This window comes from Zerene cesonia, chromosome 20, assembly GCF_012273895.1.
Source record: "Zerene cesonia ecotype Mississippi chromosome 20, Zerene_cesonia_1.1, whole genome shotgun sequence".
NCBI classification, from domain to species: domain Eukaryota; kingdom Metazoa; phylum Arthropoda; class Insecta; order Lepidoptera; family Pieridae; genus Zerene; species Zerene cesonia.
The window spans coordinates 9,321,124-9,343,802 of NC_052121.1; the positions used below are offsets into that span (position 1 = coordinate 9,321,124).

Sequence of the window (22,679 nt, forward strand, 5' to 3'; positions counted from 1 at the left end):
TCACACATCACTTATAAATACAAATGACAGTCACAATTAATAGCCATATTTAGTAGTCCAATGCCCATATCCAATTATTCAATGTCAAAAAATATATAATTTAAATGGGCACCGAATTCCGGTCCGGTGTCAATGAACTTTTGCGGGGGAAAATGAAAATTTTCAGACCATAGAGTCGTTGACTCTATTTTACTGTGATTGCTTTAGTTACCATGGCGACTTGTCGTATCCTTACATGTAATTATTTTATTTGTATGGAAAATACATAAAACAGTATACCTATTTATATATAATTTATAGTTTGGCGATTATGTTGGACAAACGCATAATTAGTAGGTAAAATTTTATTTTTACTAACACTTAGATATGTTGGAATTTACACCAGACTTTATGGCTTTTTTATTATATTACTTTTAAATGAATGTTAGCATTATTTATATTGAAATTTACTTAATTGAATCAGAAATAATTAACGAGATCCTTTGAAAACGGTCAGTTCATGTAAAATGAAACAAAAATAAGTTACAAGCTACATCGTAAAAGACGAAATGTGAAAACTTTTCTTTTAAATGAACGCTACGAGCTACGCTTTTCCCAATTACGAATGTTGAAGTTTCTTGGAAAAGTATTCAAAAGTCAAGAAATGAAACAATTATTTGAGAACCCTAGGTCTTTCTCTTGTTGGTGTCACAATGTATCATCCAAATAATATAAAAAAGCTTCATAATTAATTTCCAAAACATACGTATCATATATTTTTCCATATATTATATAAAAACTTTTTACATGACGCGCGATTAGTTATGATCTGTATCATTATTTTACGACTTAACAGCTAGAGGTCATTATATTTTGGGGTGGGTGCGTGCCCTGGCCCTAGCACTGTAGCACGCGACCATAGATTAAAAAGATTTCAAAGCTAACGCCTACCACAATACCGCTCACAAGTTTGTAGAACGTGAAAGCGCGCGAACGCGTTCGTAATATTGGCGCGCTTTTGAAGTGACATTAAAAAAATAAAGTATTCGAAAATGGAAGGCTGCGGAATGAACTGTATAAAATATCTCTTGGTTGTTTTCAATGCTGTGTTTATGGTAAGTTTTTATTATTATTATTATTTAGCAATATAGAATGGCACGAGAAATAACCTAAAGTAATATTTGTTTACATATAGAAGAGCTAGCAGAAGAAAATGAAGTCGTTTATTTGTGAATGTGTGTTATTGCGTTTGTATTAGTAACGCGCAGTTATTTTTGTCATTTAGATCACAGCTCTTATATTCTTGTTCACTAATTTTCAAGAGTATTGATGCCATTGTAGGTCATTGAAATAAAAAATATCATGTATATATACCTAGTCTAATATATACTGATTTTAAAGCATAAAGAGCATGAAAAACAGAATAAATAGAAGCTAAACTAGGCGAATATTCTTGAAAATATGTACAAGGTTGAAGTAAAAAACGAAATTTGGATGTTTTAGAAAATATTTCTTTGATACGTAGGCGATTTAAATTTTACGGGAGAACATATTGTATTTTATCCTAGTAGCTTATCCCAGGTCCGCCAGGATTGACCCGTGATAATAACAAATGAAACATAGTTTGGCAGCTAATTCGATGCAAACAAACAAAAAATCCTTCCTTCACCTACCTTTCCGCAAACGCTCGCTCACGTCCCGCAAAAACAACACTCTTTCAGTAATTAACCACAACATTTTTAATAGAAAAAGGTGAAAATAAACTAAATATGCGTTTTCTTAGACGAAAGGTCTTAGGTAAAGTTGGAGTCCTTAATGTCGCACTTCTAAACAAGAGAGCCATATTAAGGATTTTAATCTACATTCTTAGATCTCATAAGGTATGTTTAATGTTTATGCATTGAATTAAATACAACCATAATGAGATATCAAGCAAGGATGCTGTTTAGGAAATCAATCAATCGATAGAAAATACGGTCTGATCCAAACATAAAATTTAATCACGTTTGTAACAATAAACGTATAAGTTATGATATCATAATTTAATACTAGATTCTACAAATATTATGAAGAAATGTGATTTAATGCATCCTTACTGCTCTATGAATAATACAGTTTGTACGTTAATCAATCATAAATTTTACAAAAACTAAGAAAAACACTCTATAATATTAGAATTAACTAAATAATCTCTTTTATGTACAGAGTGTACGTGAAATAATTATTTGATCCTGGGAATCCTAATCTGAATAATAAGGTGAACTCATGAAATAATTGTATTGTCAATGATCCTTGACAAGTGCATAAAGTTTGAATCAAATTTGTCCCTTTAAGACCTTTAAAAAATCGAGTCTATAGGAGTCGGTTACATACACATATAACGGTGAAGCTAATAAAATTGTGAGTTAAAAATACTACGAATTTAATGAAATTACAATCTGTATAGATATATGAGAAATATCTAAAGAATAGAAAAAAATTGATCACGAAACGGGATTAGAAACCATGTCTTTCTGCCAAACCGTAGCAACGCCTAGCCTCTCGCCCTCGACGGAATATCTTCTACTCTTTCGTATTCTATATTGCATGCATTTAGTAGAATAGCTTCTACCTGGAAGTATAGTATCACTAGCTAACCGCTCTGCTTCGCCGGCGTAGGAAAAACAGTCCTGGGGGTCTTCTTTGCATAATACCCGATAACATTATTTCCGGGATGAAAACTATTCCATCTCTTTTCACGGATCTCGTTCTACCTTTCTCTGAATAGGCGTGAAGAAGAGACAGATAGATTAGGATAGACATATACTAGTAAAAGAGGGATTATGTCTATGACCCGAACGAAACATAATATAATATTTGGTTAAAGTAGCCTAGAAATAATAAATATGTATTTTTTAACGTATTGCCTAGAATTTTTTTCTAATCTTAGTTTAACTTTTAGCTAGATCTTTTATGCAAATTAAAATACATCTTAACGAAATTTCCTTTAATTTTCAGTTTTAAAGTTTCATGTCATTCTTTTCTTGGGTTTTTTAGAATCAAAGCACACAAACAAAATAAATATTTATATTCATAAACCTTCTCAAGGCTTGCTTAGAAAATAATGCTTATAATTCTATGATTAATTTTCCCGCAAGTACGCTATAGTTTATTACTCAGGTGACGTAAGATTTGAGTCATATATCACACGTCATGACCTGTGTCATAGAAACACGAGTTTTATTTGTAGGTTATAATAGTATAGTATTATCACCAAAGAATCTCAATAATCTTAATTTAGATGTGGCAATTTGAACTCTGTCTTACTTAACTAAGAGAAAATAACTAGTTCGATTTTTAATGATTTTCTTCATAATTTTAAACAATTAAACAAAAATAGTATGTAGACGTTGTCACGGGCAACAGCTTATAATACGCTATATAAAATCGAATCGAATTATAAAGAATTTGATAATTTTAAAGAAAAATTGTAGCATAGGTGTCTTATCTGATTCTAATTCAGTCAATATACACGGAAGCGATGCCTCCCATAATACATTATTAATTCCATCGACTACAAAACTAGCGTATCTATTATAATTCCTAAAGCATTTCACATTATTCACTTTGAGGCTCATTGGGAAGCTGTTCCGGATATCGACCTCAGTTTATATTTTGATTACTGTTTCGAAGGATTTTGTTTTTAAACCCTGAAAACGAGTGATGTTGTTAGATCAATGTGTTTTTGTGTGTGTATCTACAAAGTATAAAGAATATGGTATCTGTGTGTGTCGATGGTACATGCAGGCATTAGATTATCTGTTTGATATATTTAGTCTCCTCTGGGGTTCTAACGTTCGATCTCTTGCCTACTTCTATACTATCTTATGCAAACTATTGTATCAAGAAAGCTATCATCTCCAAGTGCCACACACCTTTTAATTTAGACACATTTGTAACGGCCCAGGTGAAAATGTAATCAATCATTTCTTCAGGGATGGCATCTTGTAGGATCAAGAATAGAAAAATAAGTGCTTCTTTAAGCACGGTGGCCGTCAGTTGTATATCCATTGGTGGATTAAACAGCGGCTGCTAGCATCACCCAGGAAGGCCCTGGTTATAAAGCCACCAAATATTGCTAGCTTGGGGGTCATGATAAAGAATCAACTTAACGTCACATTTCCATTAACGTTGAGAAGCTCATTATAATAACAGGTAAACAGAAATTAACTACGATTTGAGAACCTTTGGGAACGTCGGTCAGCAAGAAAACCGTGTGCATGAGTGTTTATAAAGAAAGCACGGATTTACATAATGATGTTTTGATAATACGCCATTATTTTGATCCGTAGTAAAAGAACTCGGTTTTCAAATATGGTCAATGAAAACATTAGGTCAACGTTGATAAATTGTAAAAATGGCAAAAGATTTTTTCTGTTCAGATATTTATATAGATTGTTAGATTGATATATTATACATATATATTTATGTATTTACACTACGTAAACTTTTAATAAATAAAAAATAAATTTTATATGATTTTAAGTCGGAATAAAATTATATTTCTCTGAATATCATAAACCCGTATTGAAACATTTTTCCCATACAAGTCATTCACTGCTTATTTTAAACAGACATTAATCATAACATAAAATAAAAATATTTATCCATGTATACATGACAAATGAACTCTTTAAACTTCTTTGTATAAAACGTAAATAACTAACAATAATCTACGTTGCTGACTGTACTATCACGGCAGATGGTACTATAATACTAGGCGCTACCTATAATTACGACGATGTGACTCAGCGGCGTGCTAACCGCTCGTAAATTTGTACCGTAAAAACTTTGCTCCTCAAATAAACAGGGCTTAAATTAAAACAGCCGTCCATCATGACACTTTGTTTGTGGAAATCATATTAACATCCGGTAAAGAGTGTAATTTAATTAAAAACTATGAAAAATACATGTGATTTTGCTGGATATGAACGCAATTTCTCTTAATTAACACGAGAATAATATAAAGAGAAGTTCTTATAATTATCTTTTATAATAGAAACTTCCCTATACGTATGTGTAAGAGTAATATAGTGTACGTAATCTGTTTCTGCATAAAAGATTAACAAACATTCAGATAAATCAAAAGTTGTGGCAGTTAAAATAGAATCGTTATGAGCTTTTATCGTTTGTTTGTTTGTATCTCCAAACTTCCAAGGCGATTCTAAAAATATTCTAACTAATATAATAAGCAATGAAAGAATAATTTTTTCAATTTGCAAGAAATAGTGCCAAACGAGTTTTTTTAGGCTCTTTCTTAATTTACTCCGGCTTCAAAGGATGTCCACATTATTCCACCATACAACCAGATTCTATGGAGCCTGCAGTAACTTCCATTTGAATTGGTTTCTAAGATCATAGTGGTATAATAGCGGGTAACTGAGCTTCAGCAGTGGTGGCTCAGTGGTAAGAACCTCGGACTTCAAAATTGATAAGTCGGGGTTCGAGACTGGGCGAGCATGCAGGAAATAAATTGATTTTTCAATTTATCTGCACATGTGGATAACATCACCACTGCTTAAAACGGTGAAGGAAAACATCGTGAGGAAACCGGCATGTCCAAGATTCAAAAAGTTCGACGACATGTGACATCTGGCAACCCGCACTTGGCCAGCGTGGTGGATTATGGCCTGAACCCTCATAGGAGGCCTGTGTCCTAGTAGTGGGAACGTGTATGGGCTAATGATGAACTGAGCTTACGTACTCTTGATCGTAAGATATCATTACCGCCCATAAACATACAACAATACGCTGCCCGTTTTAAGATGTAAAGGATAAGGAAAATATTGAAAAAAGAACAAGGAAGGTTGAGATATGAGGATTCGGTATTTCATTAATCCACATTACGGGATTACAATATTATGGAGAAACACAGAATTTAAAAACGTCTGATTGTGTTATGGTAAAACCATACGGTTTATCTAATTGATTGATAAATTATATATAAGAAACCTTTACCATCCAATGCATGTAATTGTCCAAATGATGGATAGCCACATTTATTATTAACCCCCGTATCGTTTTTACTTCCTGAAAGGTCGTTAATGGTAAATCGATGACCTGATTTCAGTGTGTTTGCATACAATAAATTAAATATGTAATATGAAATATGTTTTCAATATATTTAGAAAAATAATTCGTGATTGTATCAGAGGTCATATTTATTAAATGTGTGGTTTGTAAATAACAAAACTAGCCTTAAATAGCCATATTATTTGATGAGAAGTATTTTTATAGTGCTGCAAGTGTGCTGGTATGTCAGTTGGAAACATTTAATTTTTAACATTTAATTTAAGCTTTTTCATTATCTTCTTTTTCTAGCTGAAGATTTGCTACGCATTCTATGAACTATGAACTTTGTAGGTATCTATTTAAATACCCACTTGGCATGGCTTTTCAAGTAGTTTCGTCCATACCCTAATTTGATTTAACGTCAGTACTGACATCTATCACATCTCCAAAAATATTGTACCTACTAGAAGCAAATAAATTATATTTAATAAATACCTTTCGAATTCGTTGCATAGGCAAATTTTCGATTATTAGTGATTTATCGTTCTGGTGTTCATTGTTCGAATTTTCAATTCGTTACAATTATTGTTCACATAAAAAACACAACGCAAATACGCTAAATTGCCTTTTAACGAATGACGATTAAAAGGAACTGTAAAAATTATACTTGGGTATGTAGACTCAAAGTCGTTAAGTTTAATATGTTCTGCTAATTCATATGGCCATTGTAAAAGAGTATTAGAGACAATTGGTTAACGTTTGCAGTCTGATGTCATTCATCCCCACAATGCTATAAATTGTGACAATTAACCAATTTACGTGGTCGCTTTTTAAATAGTGATTTATAAGTGGCCAGACCTTCTTGGTTAATAGAGTTTTAGTCTTCTTTAAGTGATATTAAAAAAGATCACTGACAGCAACAAGCTGCTATTCTTTCTCGATTCAAACGAAATTGTTGATTTGATAGAGATTAGTTTAACATTTGAGTTAAACGTATTTACACTCTCGGCGATACAATTGCTTTGGTGTTTAAATCATGATTAAGCGAAAATAAATACTCAATTTCTCTTAAGTATAATCAGGCTTTCTTTAAACGCAAAATCACTTGTATTAGTTGGTAATCTCAAAGTTTATAAAAGTGTCGTCGCATTGTTTAATTTCTCAGACGAATCTTAATTAATTTGTCCTCTCTTGACTGACTTAATCATTAATTAATCTAGAGTCCCCGTGTGCAGCCGGGGCGAGCAACTACCATTTTTATAAATAACATTGAAGTGCACTTGACATAAAATTACACCAGTTTCAATAAAAAACCATTACACAGGAAGTACGGTGCACAGCTGCATGTAACGATAGCATCAAATCATCAAAATCAAGGACGTGGTGATCTAAACACTAGGTTGGAACAAGATTACAATCATTGCGCAGCACTTAAAGTTCATTCATGTCATCTTCAAATGATAGTTGTTAGATCATGTGTATCTGCTTGATGTCAAATTATGAAGACTAAAAAGAAAATTCGGCTCTCACTAAAATCAATTAGAGTGCGCTTTTGAGTGGTTTCAATAATTTTGTCCTAAATCATCAGAGCTGTCAAATTCTGAGAGCAGTATTTGTCATACGACAAATATCTTCATACATATTGTAAGAAATCAAAAGAGGGTTTTGTTGAATATTTGTTTAATAAGAATGCACAATCCTTACGAATGTGCCCCGTTTCAAAGCAAATAAATATCAAACCAGAAGTTTCTTCTAACAACATTATAATTATTTAATAAGTTATCCATCGATTCAATGCAGCGTATTTTATTTTATAAGAATTATAGAGATTGAATGCGTAAAAATAGATATGTAAATTAACTTAGGTTATTTATTGTAAGTATGTATATATAGATATAATTGAGATTCCATTATATTGCAATACCAATAAATTATTATTAGTTATATAATGAAGTACGGACTGTATATAGAAATACTGGAAATCTGATAATAACACTTTAAAATAAAACCAAAACCCACCCAAGAAATTCTTATATAAAATTATACAATAATTCATAATATGTATATTATCACTACATAGTATTAACAAAGGCGCTTTCTCTCCCCTATGTCCCTTTGTATTCTAAATTTTTTTTAACTACGTAACGGATTTTGATGAGGTTTTTTGTAATACATAGATAGATTCAAGAGGAAGTTTTATATGTATAGTATCATCTATTAAACTACTCTGAATTAAAGCGTGCGAAGCCGCGGGCAAAATCTAGTGTACTTATAAGAACTAAAACAAAGTACATTTCTTTATTTTTACCACAAACTGTTAAAATAAGGTTTCACATAACTTTACACAACAGTACCGTGATTATTAATAAACATAATTAAACTTTTCTATGAATATATTAATTATCAAAAAAACTCGTAAATATTATTACGTTGACTCCATAGACCATCAATCCGCCTTCGTTTACTTAGCCAATAGGCAAACAAACAGAAAGATGTGTGACGAAAGTGATAAAATGGTTAATTCACACGTCGTTTATCTCGTTATACGCTAAAGAAGGAAATACCAATAAGTTGGTTTGCTTGGTTAATCACAGAGTAACCTGTCATATTTCTGTATTAGCTGGCATACCACAGGGATCTGTACTTGGCATTTATGTTGCAAGATTCGTGTTAATGAAACTTTTCTATTCATCATCAGTATAATGAAATTTATCATTGTTTAAGACATAAATTTCAATTCGAGCACTTTTAAAATTAAATTCTACCGTGGGTATGATTTACGTCATGTCAGTCAGTTATAAATATTCTCATAAACACTTAGTTTTAACTAACCCACCGAAACCAGCAAATTAACGTCTCTCCAAATCTAATTCATTGTAATATTTGTCAATTTCAATCACCTAAAAGTAAATAGAATCATTAATTTAAACTCAACTTGACGCGAATTAAATACGCCAGTAACATTTCGGAAATCATCTTCGTTACATTATCACATCGTTATTCAGTTAATGCACGCCTATATTAAAGCTATCGCACCAACGTTACAAAATACAATAATGTCGTCATCGACCCAATTTCTTCAAATCCGCCATTGGTTTACGGGTTGACCTATATACGCTCAACACTAACTACAGACACTGATGGTTTTTTAATTGACAGTGAATGAAATCATGGATCTAACGATTGACAAAATCAAGATGACTATTTGAAACCATGGAATTTTGACGGACTTTAAACACCATTTGTAATGTGGTAATATATGTATTTATTTAGAAAAATTGTTCAGATAAGTAATCAAAATCATTTAAGTTTAAGAGTGGCGTCTAATACAATACGAAAAAAATAAAATAAATCCAATTAGAGATTGGAGTGTCCACAATTTCTACAATAGTATTTTTCATCCGCCACATATTTTACAAGCTGTAAAGTGTCATAGATCTCTTATTTAATAAATTGAATTCAATAATAAGGAAACTAATCATTGATAAAATGTATCCATTGTGTTTTGTGTTTTGACTCTCTCGCTTTCTTAAATTCTTGCTACATCTAAGGCTAGACAAAGGGACCTCGCATAAGCTTCGCATATGGTTGTAAACCTTGTTAGTTTTATTAGAAAACTTCATTTTAAGCGTGTTTATTTATAGTCGGTGCATATGCCATAATATTTATTATTCTTCATTCAATTCGTGCCAGAAAAAGCTGCGAAACCAAATGTGGCATAGATATAGCTATTAGTATTGCCCATATGTGCATATGCTCATAAATCGACCAAGCGTCTGTAAGGTAATCTAAAAAACGTAATAAATCTGAGAATAGAGAACAATTTTTAGTATAGAACTGTTACATGAGGCTTTTTGGCAAACATAACTTCAAAATAATGCAATATAATTGTAATAGATTTCTATGAACAACCACCAGATATTAAACAATATTTCAATGTATTTGTTGTTTATAATATCCATTTGACTAGTTTGTTTTCCAAGAATATAATATATGTACCTCCATGTATATATGATTACGATAACATGACTGTCACAAAGCATAGACTACAAAACATAGGTTGGTGTGGGAGTGGATTAGAAATCGATTTTTTGAACAATTGCTTGGCTGCATTAAAAGCTATTGTCATTCTGTAGGTTGGTACTTTATTACTGTTTGAAATGAAGCTATTAATTTTGTAGTGTTTTATTATATTTCTTGAAACAGGGTTTTCTATATTTTATGCTGAATATGATGATTATAATCCTATTCTATCCTACTTATATTATAAATGCGAAAGTTTGTAAGGATGTGTGTGTGTTTGTAACTCTTTCACGCAAAAACTACTGAACCGATTGCAATGAAATTTGGTACGTAGACAGCTGGACAACTGGAATAAGATATAGGCAACTCTTTATCCTGATATTCCTACGAGATACGGACTTACGCGGGTGAAAGAGGGGCACAGCTAATATATGATAAAATTCAGTTTTCTTTATTACCGTGATTGTAATGCACCTTGTTAAAGTTTATAATTATGTAATAAAGTGGAAAGATAAACGATTATTTACGTACAATTTTTAAGTTCACGAATTAACTGAAAAATTTGATGTAAGTAAAGTCCTGTGTCCCCTACTGGGGTATGTGGCAGATGATATACATCTGTTTCTCTGATCGATTTTCTTTATGGACAAGTAGGTGATTAGCCTTTTGTGTCCTGCCAGACCGAGATATTTTTTTTTATGCGACCCCATCGGAATCGAACCCAGGACCCCTCGGTTCTAAGCTCACGCGTAAACCACTGTACCAAGGAGGTGGTTAAAAAATTACATGTGCAGTTTTAAAATTTGTTTAACCATTACAAAGCTACATCTTTACATACATTATGCATTATCCTCATATATTTTCACGTATATATCAGATATTTTCACGTAGGGTAACTTTTTATTCATTAAGAACAAGATCAAAAAATACGCTTCACTTTCTTCTTTAGTAGTAACGCAAAATATTATCTAGTACATTTTCAAAAATTTGATACTTATAAATGTGTGCTAACCACATTATGTTCCAACGTAGGGTCATTTCAAAAACAAACAATGAAAACACCAATCAAATTTCAATGAAATAACCATCCGATAATATTACCTTTCAGATATTTGGCATAGTGATAATAGCCGCAGCATGCGTGGATATGGGGATGATAAAAGGTTTCGCTGGTATGGAGACCACGGGCCATGAAACTGACGCAGTGCTGATAGCAGTTGGGGTGCTGATCATCATTGTCGCTGCCTTCGGCTGCTTCGGTGCTTGGAAGGAAAGCACTAAGCTTTTGTACATCGTGAGTCCAGTTTTTATTTCAACCGAGAAACCTTATCCTATGTTGTTAAAGATGAATTATAAAAGTTCTTAGTGTCAATTTAATTAGTTCAGAGTAGTAGATAGCTAATTGTAAGAGGACTTAAATAGAAGGGTTAAAGAATAGGACACTATCAAAGCGTGTTAATACGCTTAAAGATGGTCGTTCTGTATTCAGCGGGCGTATAAGCTTATTACGATGAATATTTCGGGCGGATATTTCGTAAATAATTAATAAAGGACCATTTGTAATTTTGACATATTTATCAACAATGCTCTCTTGCTTTATTATATACTATGGTATAAAATAAGTATGAATGAAATAGTTATAAATCAGAGTGAAGATGTGACCAATACAATTGAATGCGTATTTATTATTAGTTGCTCTAAATTGCGATTATTTATTGTGGATGATATACATGTATGAAAGACCAATCAAAGATAGAATCATTGTGCGTAACAATACAATTTAATGATGTATTTGTATGTTTCTTTTATTCTATTGGTGTAGCCAAATTTAATCTAAATAAATAATCATATACTAATAGATAGTTAGAAAAATTTATATCCAAATAATGAGAACTAATCATTCATAAGTATTCTGATCAAAAACCCAAACTCAGGATTAAATAGAAGAAACAGATCAAGTTAAGAACTTTTAAGCCAAGTTTATTTAATACTAGTGCTAAATGATGAAAAAAGCTAAGACGTAATAATTCACCGAAAATCACATTAAAATTTGATATGTCACACATCAGACATGGTATAATACTGATTTATGCTCGCCCACCCATCGCGACTCCCCATGACCTACTTGTGTCTGTGACTCCACAGTGCATGGGTGTAACTGTTACAATGACCTGGTCAGTCCGAACAGTCTTATTGTATGTCTTTTTATTTTAAATATGCTTGATAGTTTTATGGATAAATGTTCGTATAGTTAGATCGAATAACAGGAATTGTTGAAAACTGGTCAAGATTTTCACCTGTTTATTCGGATATAGTTTTAAAATGATATTTTTTTAATGATACTGATCGCACCAATTATCTATAACCACAAAATCTTGAAACATCTATTCCATTTTTAATTATTAATGGAAGATTAAGAATAACTAAAACTAATTGAACTTTCAATTTTACTTGTAAAACTGTAAATTTCACTTGCACCCTAAGATACAGCAATTCCATTATTATATCACATAGATATCAGGCAGAAAAAGAACCAATTATGGTTGAACTTTGATAAGTATCAACTGAAAAATTCCTAACTTCCTCTAACTACGTTTCAGTTCGTCGGATGTCTTATACTAATCATTCTACTGGAACTGTCCGTTGGTATTGCTGCAGCGGCCTTACGACCCCAAATTGAAGGGACGATGAAGACGCAACTGCGAGCTTCGTTTATAAAGAACAAGTCTACAAGGGAAGAGGATTCGGTGTACAGGGAATTTTGGGACAAGATTCAACATAACGTAAGTTTTGGTAATTGGTATTATTTAGCGTTTTTCCCCATTCTAGAGGGCTTCTTTATAAACAAAGAAGACTAATCTATAACTCTTATCACAATCTCTGTAAATCGTCAGGATGGTATGAAATGACATCTTCATATATATTATTTTGTCAATATTAATTGTACAAACCTGTAAGTCGCTAAAAATCTACGCTGCAACATTGAGTAGCATTAGATTAAATTTTTTATATAGGTCTAAAGGCGTAGGTCTAAAGATTCTAAAGGAGTACCTCATGTGAGACTCAGATGTATTAATATTTTGTGTTAATTATAAAGAGGGATATAATATCACATCGTGTTTTCTATATCCTCTGTTCACATCACCACCACCATCGTTCAAACGCCTTCATCGTTATTCATCAAAATCCTATATAGCTCAAATGCTGCGGAGTTACCGGACCAGACAACTACCTGGCCTCCGAGCCCCGCCTCAACCCGTCGTACAGCTGCTGCCCCGAAGACGACTCGGACCGCTCCGTGGAGATCAAGCGCTCCGACTGCATCTCCCTCGACACCTTCTACAAGGACGGCTGCGAGGATAAGGTCCTCAGCACTATACATTCCGCGGGCTTGACCGTCATCGTGTGCGGCATTCTCTTCTGTTTCTTGGAGGTCAGTTTTGTATACATTGGTTTTGGGAATATATGGTTATACGAAATTTTGTGTATATATATTTTTTTATGTCACAGTCGGTTGGTCAACTGATGGTAAGCGCTACCACCGCCTATGAACATTTTCAGAGGCGAAAGGTCGTATGCATCTTACGCCTCTGCACATGCATTGCCGACTTTAAATTGGAAAGGGTTTAAGAAACGATTAACGGGAGGAATAAAGGAAAGGACTGGGAAGGGTAAAGAAAAGAACGAACGAAACATAGTAGCATGCTACTATTTCTGGTTTCCTGTATGGGTGTGGTACTTCCCCAGTGCGAGCTGGCCCAGTTCGTGCTGAGCGTGCTCGATTCCCACATAGATTCTATACTTCTTTTATGGATTAAATACATATTTATTGTTTCGTGAATGCTTTATAACGAGCGTGGGCCTTACGCAGGTGCTATTTTACTCTGTCTAAAATGTCTTCGTGATTTTTCACAGACTATATATTTCAGATTGTGTATCTTGTTTGATTGATTATTATACATATATTATTATATTACATTAGATTGTTATTGTCGACAGGACTTATAAGCTATATTAAATATATATTTAATCACAATATACTTGATACATTACCATATAAACATGTATTTATTTTCAGGTGGCCGGCATAGTTTTGGCGCTATGGCTCGCACACTCCATAAAAACGGAGGGAAAGAGCCGAGAGACCGCGTAAATTACATCTGAAGCACTCGAAGCTTTACGCACTATACCTATATTTGTATTAAAATATACGCAATTTGTACCTGTTTAATTTGTAGATTTGCTAAGATATCTGCGTCATATAACGGGAAAGTTTTTGTTACTAGCAATCACAGACTATACATTATATTTGCAAATAAAGCTAATATATGATGCTTCCCATATTTTAAATTGATTATTTTCGTATATGTTAATGCTGGTACGTAATAAATCTCGTTATTGCTAATTATGTATGGAAACTTTATAATAAGAATTAAATTTGCGTTTTCAATTTAATAATACGTTTAATTATAAAATGTAGCCAGCATTTAGTACTGTTAAGCATAGTATTTTTTTCTATAAGTGATCCGTCCGTCCTATTGAATTTCAGATATCTATAGATATTAATATTATGTTATTAAAAATTATTATTATTATAACGGGTACGCAACCGTACAAGTATTATTATTTCTTACTAGCTGGAACCTGCGGGTTCACTCGCGTGGTACCCGGATATATAGCCTATGTGTTATCCAGACCTTTAATCTATCTATGTACCAAATTTCGCGTGAAATAGTAACAAACATACAAACATACAAGTATATTTTTTACCGACTTTCTTTTATAATATTAGTAGGATCACTATTTTAATTAAAACCTTTATATATTTTATATCTATGATAGTTTGAAGATATTTAATTATTGTATTTAATTATATGTTATTCTATAATAACATTTATTGCAAGATTATGTTTTATGGTCTTAGAATAAGTCAAAAGTACATTTTTACGTAATAATTCATCATTCCTCATATATTTTCTATTATTATGTATAATGTTACCATACTTTGAACTAGTCATTATTAAACTAAATTATAGGATTTTTAGGTATTCTTATTTATAGTCACTATAGTTTTCATTTAATTAAAATTAAATCAGCAATTCTATTTTTATGGACAATTATATATTTTTACATCACTGACTTTTCTACTTGATCGATATTTTTGAGACACAACGTTGAGTAACGTTTAACTAAAAGGTATATTAAATTTGTTTTACTAACTTATTTATTATAGGTAAAATACGGAATCTCTTTTTTGAGTAAACTTAATATTTAATGAGAATCGATATATATGTTTAATTTTGATCTAATTTTGAGTGAGTTTTTTTTTTTAATGTGTTCTAATTGTGATGAAAATTGTCAATTTCTTATCAAAATTCTTTATACAACTTCCGTCAAAATTTATATTACGTGTTCTGCATGTTTTTCCTTAAGACTATTTTTATTAACAAAAAAACATTCATAGATGTCGATTTTCATTTCAATTTATTTATTTCATTTTTTTATTTTAAACTGAAAGCTATACGGAGGCCTATTTCCTTCTCCTCGCCCTTCCCAGTCCATTCCTTCTTTCCAGTCATCAATCCTTTCCTTATCCCTTATCCCTTAAAAGCGGGCAGCGCATTCTCAGAGGTCTGAGCATCTGCGAATGTTCATGGGCGGTGGTGATCATTTACCATCAGGCAAACCACCAGCTCAGTTGCCCGCTATGACATAAAAAAAAACTTGCTTGAGAAATGCGTTAAAGTTTTTATCTTCTATTTAAATGTTGTAAAATACACGTATTTATATCGTTTGTAGTGCTGATTAGTTTATACTATATTCTATGATCAAAATTCCTTCATAATTGTAAGTAAAACTCAATTAAAATGTGAAAAATTTTATTAGCGTTACATCTGTGTTACATAGATTTTATTAAATAAATACCAGTGTTTGAAAATCATGTATTTTATTTTAAAATGATATTTAATGGGTGCATACAGCGTGCTTTAATTATTTCTATATGTTAAAATAAACTAGAAAGAGAGATTTATTAATTATATACTAAAATTGATATATTCATTATACAATTATGTAATTATATAATTACACAGAAGAATAAAAAATACAGTTACTATGAGAACAATTAAAATAATTCGCACAACACATTTAATAATCTAAATAAATAACGCTTAGATCCATTGCTTTACATACGCACGTAGTTAGTAAAAACATATTTAACTTATTAAATTATATACATCCTTAGTAAATCTATTCAATCACAAACAAGAAAAAATAAAAAACAATATACGTCACATTTTGACCAAAAATTAATTATATCCTAAATGTTTACACCAACAAAATATGTGTTCCTCCAGCGCCAAAGTTTATACACAAATAAAAGTTATATCTATGAAAAAATCATACACAAAGCATTTTTTGGCTCGGCGACCATAAAAAATGGTAGCTGGTGAACATTCGCCCAGTGGCAATCATTTTTCTTATTTTCTCGAAAACGCTGGACTGCTATTAAAAAATTAGACACAATTAGATGACATTTCATACTAAATATTTGCCCAAGATTGAAAATATCGAAATATTGACTTGTGTGAGGAACGCACACAATTTTTTTATATGCATGCACACTAAATATTTCGATCAAATTGCCAAGCACACAAACATGATTTTAAAATACGTACATTGATCGTTTTCAAATACATTACAAAACGTAACACACGAACTATAACATTTCCTTTTTTTCTATTTATTAGACACACAAAACTACAAAAAAATACTTTTATAAAAGTACTACCCGTTCAGATCCACCAAATGCATTGGAGGTTTTATCAAGTACATAACGCATCTAAAATTAGATTTATTCACCAAAGTTATTCCTTACACCAATATTTCGTAAAACCCATAATATTATCAACAGATATTAATAGAAATCTACCCAAAAAATTGGTCCCAAATCAGCCATTATGAAAATTAAAAAAATATATATTCTAAATGTCATCTACGTATTTTATCACAGAATACAGCTATTTTTCATCGTCTTATAGTTATTTTGACTAAAATATCATAACAACTTTAAAATGTGTTAAGTGAAAAAGGATTATTTAAAAATTAATTAATAATATGTAGTGACTATTGATGTGTGAGAGAATTTAGTTAGTTATTTTTAATAAATACATTAAGTACAGACACAGAATGAAATATTAGCTTGTATAAAAATGTTATAACTAAATATGCATCATACTGATAGAAAGATGTATGTAATATTAACGTACATCTAAAAATGTCTAATGAATGCTAACAATACGATTATAAAATGCAGTTACATTATTAGAAATCTTTTTTGTGAAATCGTCAATTTTTTTTATGTATTAATAAAATTTTCCGTATGTATGTATTTATACTATACCTAATTTTAATTAGATCTCAAAAATATAAAATCGAACTTAACTTTCTAAAGACAACATTTCGGTGAAGCTAACCACAGTCACACATGTGCCACTATAGAGAAATAATTCTAATGTGTTATTAACTTTCGAAGTGCGCTTGCAAAGTTTGTTGTAACTTTCGTCGCTCACTGCCCACTCCTCGTGCCGCGAATATTGCCAGGATAATACAGATAATCTGTGAAATAAAGCAATATTACGTGTTAGTAATGAACCGCTTATAAATACGTATTATATAACATAACATGATACTAGGTATTATTTGGGATTATTTAAAATTAACTTGATTATTAAAAAATTGAATAATTTTTGCGGTTTGTTACCTAAAAGCTGTCGACCTGGACCGTTTTCGATAATTCTGTTTTAATTGACTTCGTGAAACCTTGGTTAGTATCTTCGACAATTTAGAAGTAGTTTTTTGTTAAAAATAATTATTTCTCACCTCCAGCAAAGCAAAAATAACTCCAGTACTAATGAAGATGTTCCCTTTCAATGCTTTCTTCTGTCTCAGTACCTCTTCACATCCGCTAGTATAATATGAACGCTCTGAGAGACAAGAGGTATGGAGCTGCTTTCTTGCGCCCCCTTCTCGTAACGGGTGAGCGCGTGCGCAGCAAGACACCGGAATGTCTTGTAGTAAGATCGCGTAGTCTTGAGGACCATCCACACCGCAGCATTGGTTCTGAAACAATATTGGGATTTGGGATGGGATGTGGTCTGACTGGATTGCATACTACAAGGAGAATGACCTATGACCTATGACCTAGAGCAAAAGTTTACATGTTATGTTTGAAGCATAAATTAATGAGGATAAGATGAGTATTCTTAAAGTGCAACGTGTTTTAAGGGTGTATTAATAAACCTAGTTAGTCTTTAGAAATATAGATTATGCCACAAGAAAATTTTATAACTTTTAATAATTATTTATTATTTCTCTTGAATTCAGTAGTGGCGTTACTGCAAAATCTTTACTACTAAATATTATTATCACAATTGAAGGTCATTTGAAAGTTTTTAATTCAAGAAAAGATTATAATATCTCTCTTCAAGGACGGCCAAGCATTTATAATACACCTTTGCTTTCTCTGCCATGAAAAACAACAACAACAACATTTGGATTTTTAGCATTTTATCCATATAAAAGCTATACCTCAGACTGTAAATTGTCCCAGAAGGCCTGTTGATTGACACCTTGGTCGTCAACGGTGGAGTTCTTATAGAACTGAACACGCAACTCGCTGCCACTTCCAACCCAAGCACTGAGGACCGCCCCGCCCACTCCTACTATCACCTCTACGGAGACTAGGAATATCAGGAAACATGCGTGCTGGAAAATAGGTATTATTGAGAACCTGATAGTACCTGATATACATGTTGTGTAGATAACATTCTGAGACTATTTCATTGTAAAGTTGTTTATCGTGACATCGTGTAGTTTATTTTCATTTGTGACTTCTTATCCTATAATTATTCTATTTTAATCAGGACTTCGTATATTAAGAAGAGCATTAAGAAGCCAAAGACAAAGCCAGTCGCAGAATTGCAAAAAAAAAGATCACTTCAGGTAAGTTCGTTTAATAATACAATAATTAGGAACTAATTATTTTCATGTATATTTTGCATGTATATTTTTGCTTTTACGGTGATATCCGTCATAATAGTCTCCATCATTATCTACACCTAAAACATACCACATAAAGGATCTTCACGTTTTCCCTCAACGCGCCAACACATCCAAGAATGGCTGTCACCAACAACCCCAGACCCAGGGTCAGGAGGAAGGACAGCACTCCTCTGGAGAGGGCCGATTGTTTTTCCGGACGATTCTTCTTTTCACGCATATTGATCACGCATATTGCCATCAAAACGAGACCGAACAGCTAAAAAATTATAATCCATGCTTATATGAATTGAGAAAGTTTGTTTGTGAAAAGGATTTGAAATTTTTTTTATGGCAGGGCAAGCAAAGGAGCAGGTGGGCCAACTGATGTTAAGTGGTCACCACCGCCCATAAACACTTGCAACACTAGAGGTGTTACAAGTGCTTTGCCGGCCTTTCAGGGTCATATACGCTCTTTTCTTGAAGGCCCCAATGTCGTAATTGTTTGGGAACACCGTAGCTGGTAAATCGTTCTAAAGCTACTTTCTCAGAGATTCTTGAAGCCATTATATGAAAACTTTGTCACCTGTTGATACCTTCAGTATTCCTAAGTGACACATAAGTTGGTGATATATTGTTACTGAACGAATCCGGATATGGGGCGATCGGCGTATATCTATTATTAAGTTGCTCCACGCGGAGGAATTGCCATTTTCCTAAACACTTTTATGTGCATAATATAAAACGAGTACACAATCTATAAGCAATAAATTAATAATTCCCTAAATGTGTTGCCAAGCGTAAAACTCGAGAATTTCTCAAGAAAAGCCTAACTTTTTAACTTTTATGTGAAACGCACGGTTTTTATGGAACAAAAACGTATTATGGGTGAACCCGGGGCGGATCACTAGTAAACAATATAAATAAACGTTAGTGGTGGACAGTAATGCGATCTAAAGATGGACGCATTTAAATTTCATAGTTCACCTCTGCTATTATTGAACTTTTTTTATTTATCAGTATGGTACATATTTATCTATTTGTTACCAGGACAGTGTAGTTTGTAGCATATCGAATAACACGTTAAATAATGTGATACTTAATGATAAGGAGAACATATTTCTCATTGACGGCTTAAAAATTATAAAGCAACTAGCTGCGCCCCGCGGTTTCACCCGCGTCAGTACGTATCTCGTAGAAATACCGGGATTAAAAGTTGCCTATATGTTATTCCAGTTGTCAAGCTATCAAGTACCAAATTTCATTGCAATCGCGATTTATTTGGGATATAAATTTGAATTTTTAAAATTTGGCAAGTCTTTAAATTTCAGTTTCAACGCGCCTGCTAAACGCCTAAAGGCAATAATGACTTGGCGCCAAATTTAAACTATCAAAAATTTACATAGGCTCTTATTTTTACTAAGCGATACATAATATGACGATGATAATAACGAATGATTAGCAAATGTTATTTTTGTTGTAATTACATATATTTATTGTAATATATATTTCATTGCTATTACAGTAATACAGACAAACAAAACAATCACTAGCTACATCTTAATACAATTGCCAGAAGTTTATATTTTTCCTTTTACAAACCATTTCAAAACAGTTCATAACTTTATAAACAACAATTTTTTGAGTAGTCTAGTATATTAATATCGTATAACTTCAAATCGTTCGCAATAATTATATATAAATTTACATTATACACGGGTAATATAATAATAATATTGAATGCTTGCGGAAACCCAAAAAAAAACGAGTTATCGAAATAGTCAGTGATTACAAATTTTAATCTAAATAATTCAAGCAAAAGCGAGTCATAGTGAAATCAATGCTAACAACAAGAAATAAAATTTAAGCGCCAACAACACGCGAAGCTTTGTAAGTGAACAATCGATAAACATTAAAAATTCATAACATTATCATGATATTTAACTAGACGTGAACTGTAAATCAATGAACATATGTACCTTCTTTCATACGTTCAAGCAACATAAAAATACATCAAATAAAAAACAAATAACAAAATTATCTCGCGATTCGTGCACGCAAATACATATTGAAAATGGAACTCACAATGAAAATTATGTTAAAAAGGGTCAAGAAGAATTTCATGCAACGAATGCTGCGCGGCTTCATGATGCCTTCGAATGTATTTGTTGGACAGTTTTGAATAAAATTTAAAATGTGTCCGGTTGAACTGGCGTGACTTGGTTAAATGACGGCGGTATCGATCATTGCAATGGGCTACCTTCGGTGGTCATTACGCTCACGGTACTGAGGTGAGCGAGTGCTATTTATAATGATTCGATTTTTTTTTATACTTTACTTTTTTAAACAATACAATCGAATTTTGAAATTCGATTGTATTGTTTTATTTTTGTTTTGCTTCGATAACTCCGTGGGTATTCAATCTATCGGCATAATTCTTTTAAGAATATTTCTAGTAAGAATGTAGAAATTCTGGTAAGAAATTTGTTGTCATTTGGCTCTAATTTTTAATATGGAGTGGTATCCTCCAAATTTATTGTAGGATAACAGCTTGTTATAAGAACATTGTAGTTAACTTGTAAATTGTACGTTGCTAGTAGAAAATTATACTATAATGTCTTCCCCATTTCCGTATATAGAACTATGATTGAAATGGTTATTTGAAATGTCATGTTACCTAGTTATAGTTCTCCATGGATAAAGACTACTCAACTGTGCATGCATAGTGCTTCGGTATGCTCGAATAAGTGATGTGACGGAAGATTGCCATAGCCTGAAGTCTGAAAGAGACCGCTGCGATATCATGTTCTATTTTCTTCAACTTGTTAGTCATTGAATGTATATTTCCCAAATACGAATATACACAATGCATTCGAATTTAGCCAATATTTCGTTTTAATTTTGTTAGGGTGAGACTTAGATATTTTTTAAGCCTAGGTAATTTATTTTACCTATGGTGCGGGAATTTATACTCATAGCGATTTAATCCGCTCTGTTTATCGCGCCGCTCATCACAGCGCTACCATTATCTAGGACGTGGGAATACAGATGTCTATTTCACATACGATTTGTCTTTGTGCCGCCATTTGCTGCATATCAATCCATTGATTATTAAATTAGCCGCACTTTCATAGTGCTAATATTAAATTGATATTATTATTAATTGTTAATAAATTTTTTCACGATTATCTACTAATAGCGGATTAGATAATAAAATATAGAGAAAACAATCGGGATTCAATTTACCCCTTTTGACAATTTTCGTTTCGGATTTATAAAAAGAGTATGGGCGTAGTAATTAATATATCTCATTAGATATACGTTATAGGTACATGTGACGATTTCTTATATGGGATTCGAGCACGCTACGGCACGAAATGGGCCGAAGCGTGCTCGAATCACAAGCACGAAGTTCAGCACCCACAAAAGACCGGCGTGAAATATCAGCATGCTACTGTGTTTCATGAGGAGGCCCATTTCCTTTTCCTCATCTTTCCCAGTCCATTCCTTCTCTCCACTTGTCAATCCTTTCCTTATCCCTATGAAGCGGGGAGCGTATTCACAGATTATATTATTATATTCGTATT

The 22,679-nt window shown here is 32.4% G+C and overlaps 2 protein-coding genes across 2 annotated transcripts; one reads left to right on the plus strand and one right to left on the minus strand.

Annotated features, from left to right (window-relative positions):
* The first annotated feature begins 954 nt into the window (after nucleotides 1–954).
* Nucleotides 955–14,707, plus strand: LOC119835185 (23 kDa integral membrane protein-like). The gene is made up of 5 exons (XM_038359878.1): nucleotides 955–1,094; nucleotides 11,162–11,347; nucleotides 12,654–12,836; nucleotides 13,250–13,486; nucleotides 14,132–14,707. The coding sequence occupies exons 1-5, from the start codon at nucleotides 1,032–1,034 to the stop codon at nucleotides 14,204–14,206; spliced, it is 744 nt and encodes a 247-aa protein (XP_038215806.1). The 5' UTR covers nucleotides 955–1,031; the 3' UTR covers nucleotides 14,207–14,707.
* A 2,765-nt stretch (nucleotides 14,708–17,472) lies between these two features.
* On the minus strand, nucleotides 17,473–21,303 carry LOC119835191 (23 kDa integral membrane protein-like). Its single transcript, XM_038359885.1, has 5 exons — nucleotides 21,178–21,303; nucleotides 19,184–19,372; nucleotides 18,643–18,819; nucleotides 17,935–18,174; nucleotides 17,473–17,670 (listed from the first exon to the last, which is right to left on the minus strand). The coding sequence occupies exons 1-5, from the start codon at nucleotides 21,238–21,240 to the stop codon at nucleotides 17,575–17,577; spliced, it is 765 nt and encodes a 254-aa protein (XP_038215813.1). The 5' UTR covers nucleotides 21,241–21,303; the 3' UTR covers nucleotides 17,473–17,574.
* Nucleotides 21,304–22,679: the final 1,376 nt, after the last annotated feature.

What these genes read in the sequence shown, in the direction of transcription:
- LOC119835185 (XM_038359878.1), top strand. Translation starts at nt 1,032, where the DNA reads ATGGAAGGCTGCGGAATGAACTGTATAAAATATCTCTTGGTTGTTTTC. An exon ending in GGGACAAGATTCAACATAAC is followed by an intron (nt 12,837 to 13,249) that starts GTAAGTTTTGGT and finishes AATCCTATATAG; the next exon opens with CTCAAATGCTGCGGAGTTAC. An exon ending in TTCTCTTCTGTTTCTTGGAG is followed by an intron (nt 13,487 to 14,131) that starts GTCAGTTTTGTA and finishes ATTTATTTTCAG; the next exon opens with GTGGCCGGCATAGTTTTGGC.
- LOC119835191 (XM_038359885.1), bottom strand. Translation starts at nt 21,240, where the DNA reads ATGAAGCCGCGCAGCATTCGTTGCATGAAATTCTTCTTGACCCTTTTT. An exon ending in TTTTTAACATAATTTTCATT is followed by an intron (nt 19,373 to 21,177) that starts GTGAGTTCCATT and finishes ATAATTTTTTAG; the next exon opens with CTGTTCGGTCTCGTTTTGAT. An exon ending in TTATTTTTGCTTTGCTGGAG is followed by an intron (nt 17,671 to 17,934) that starts GTGAGAAATAAT and finishes TTTATTTCACAG; the next exon opens with ATTATCTGTATTATCCTGGC.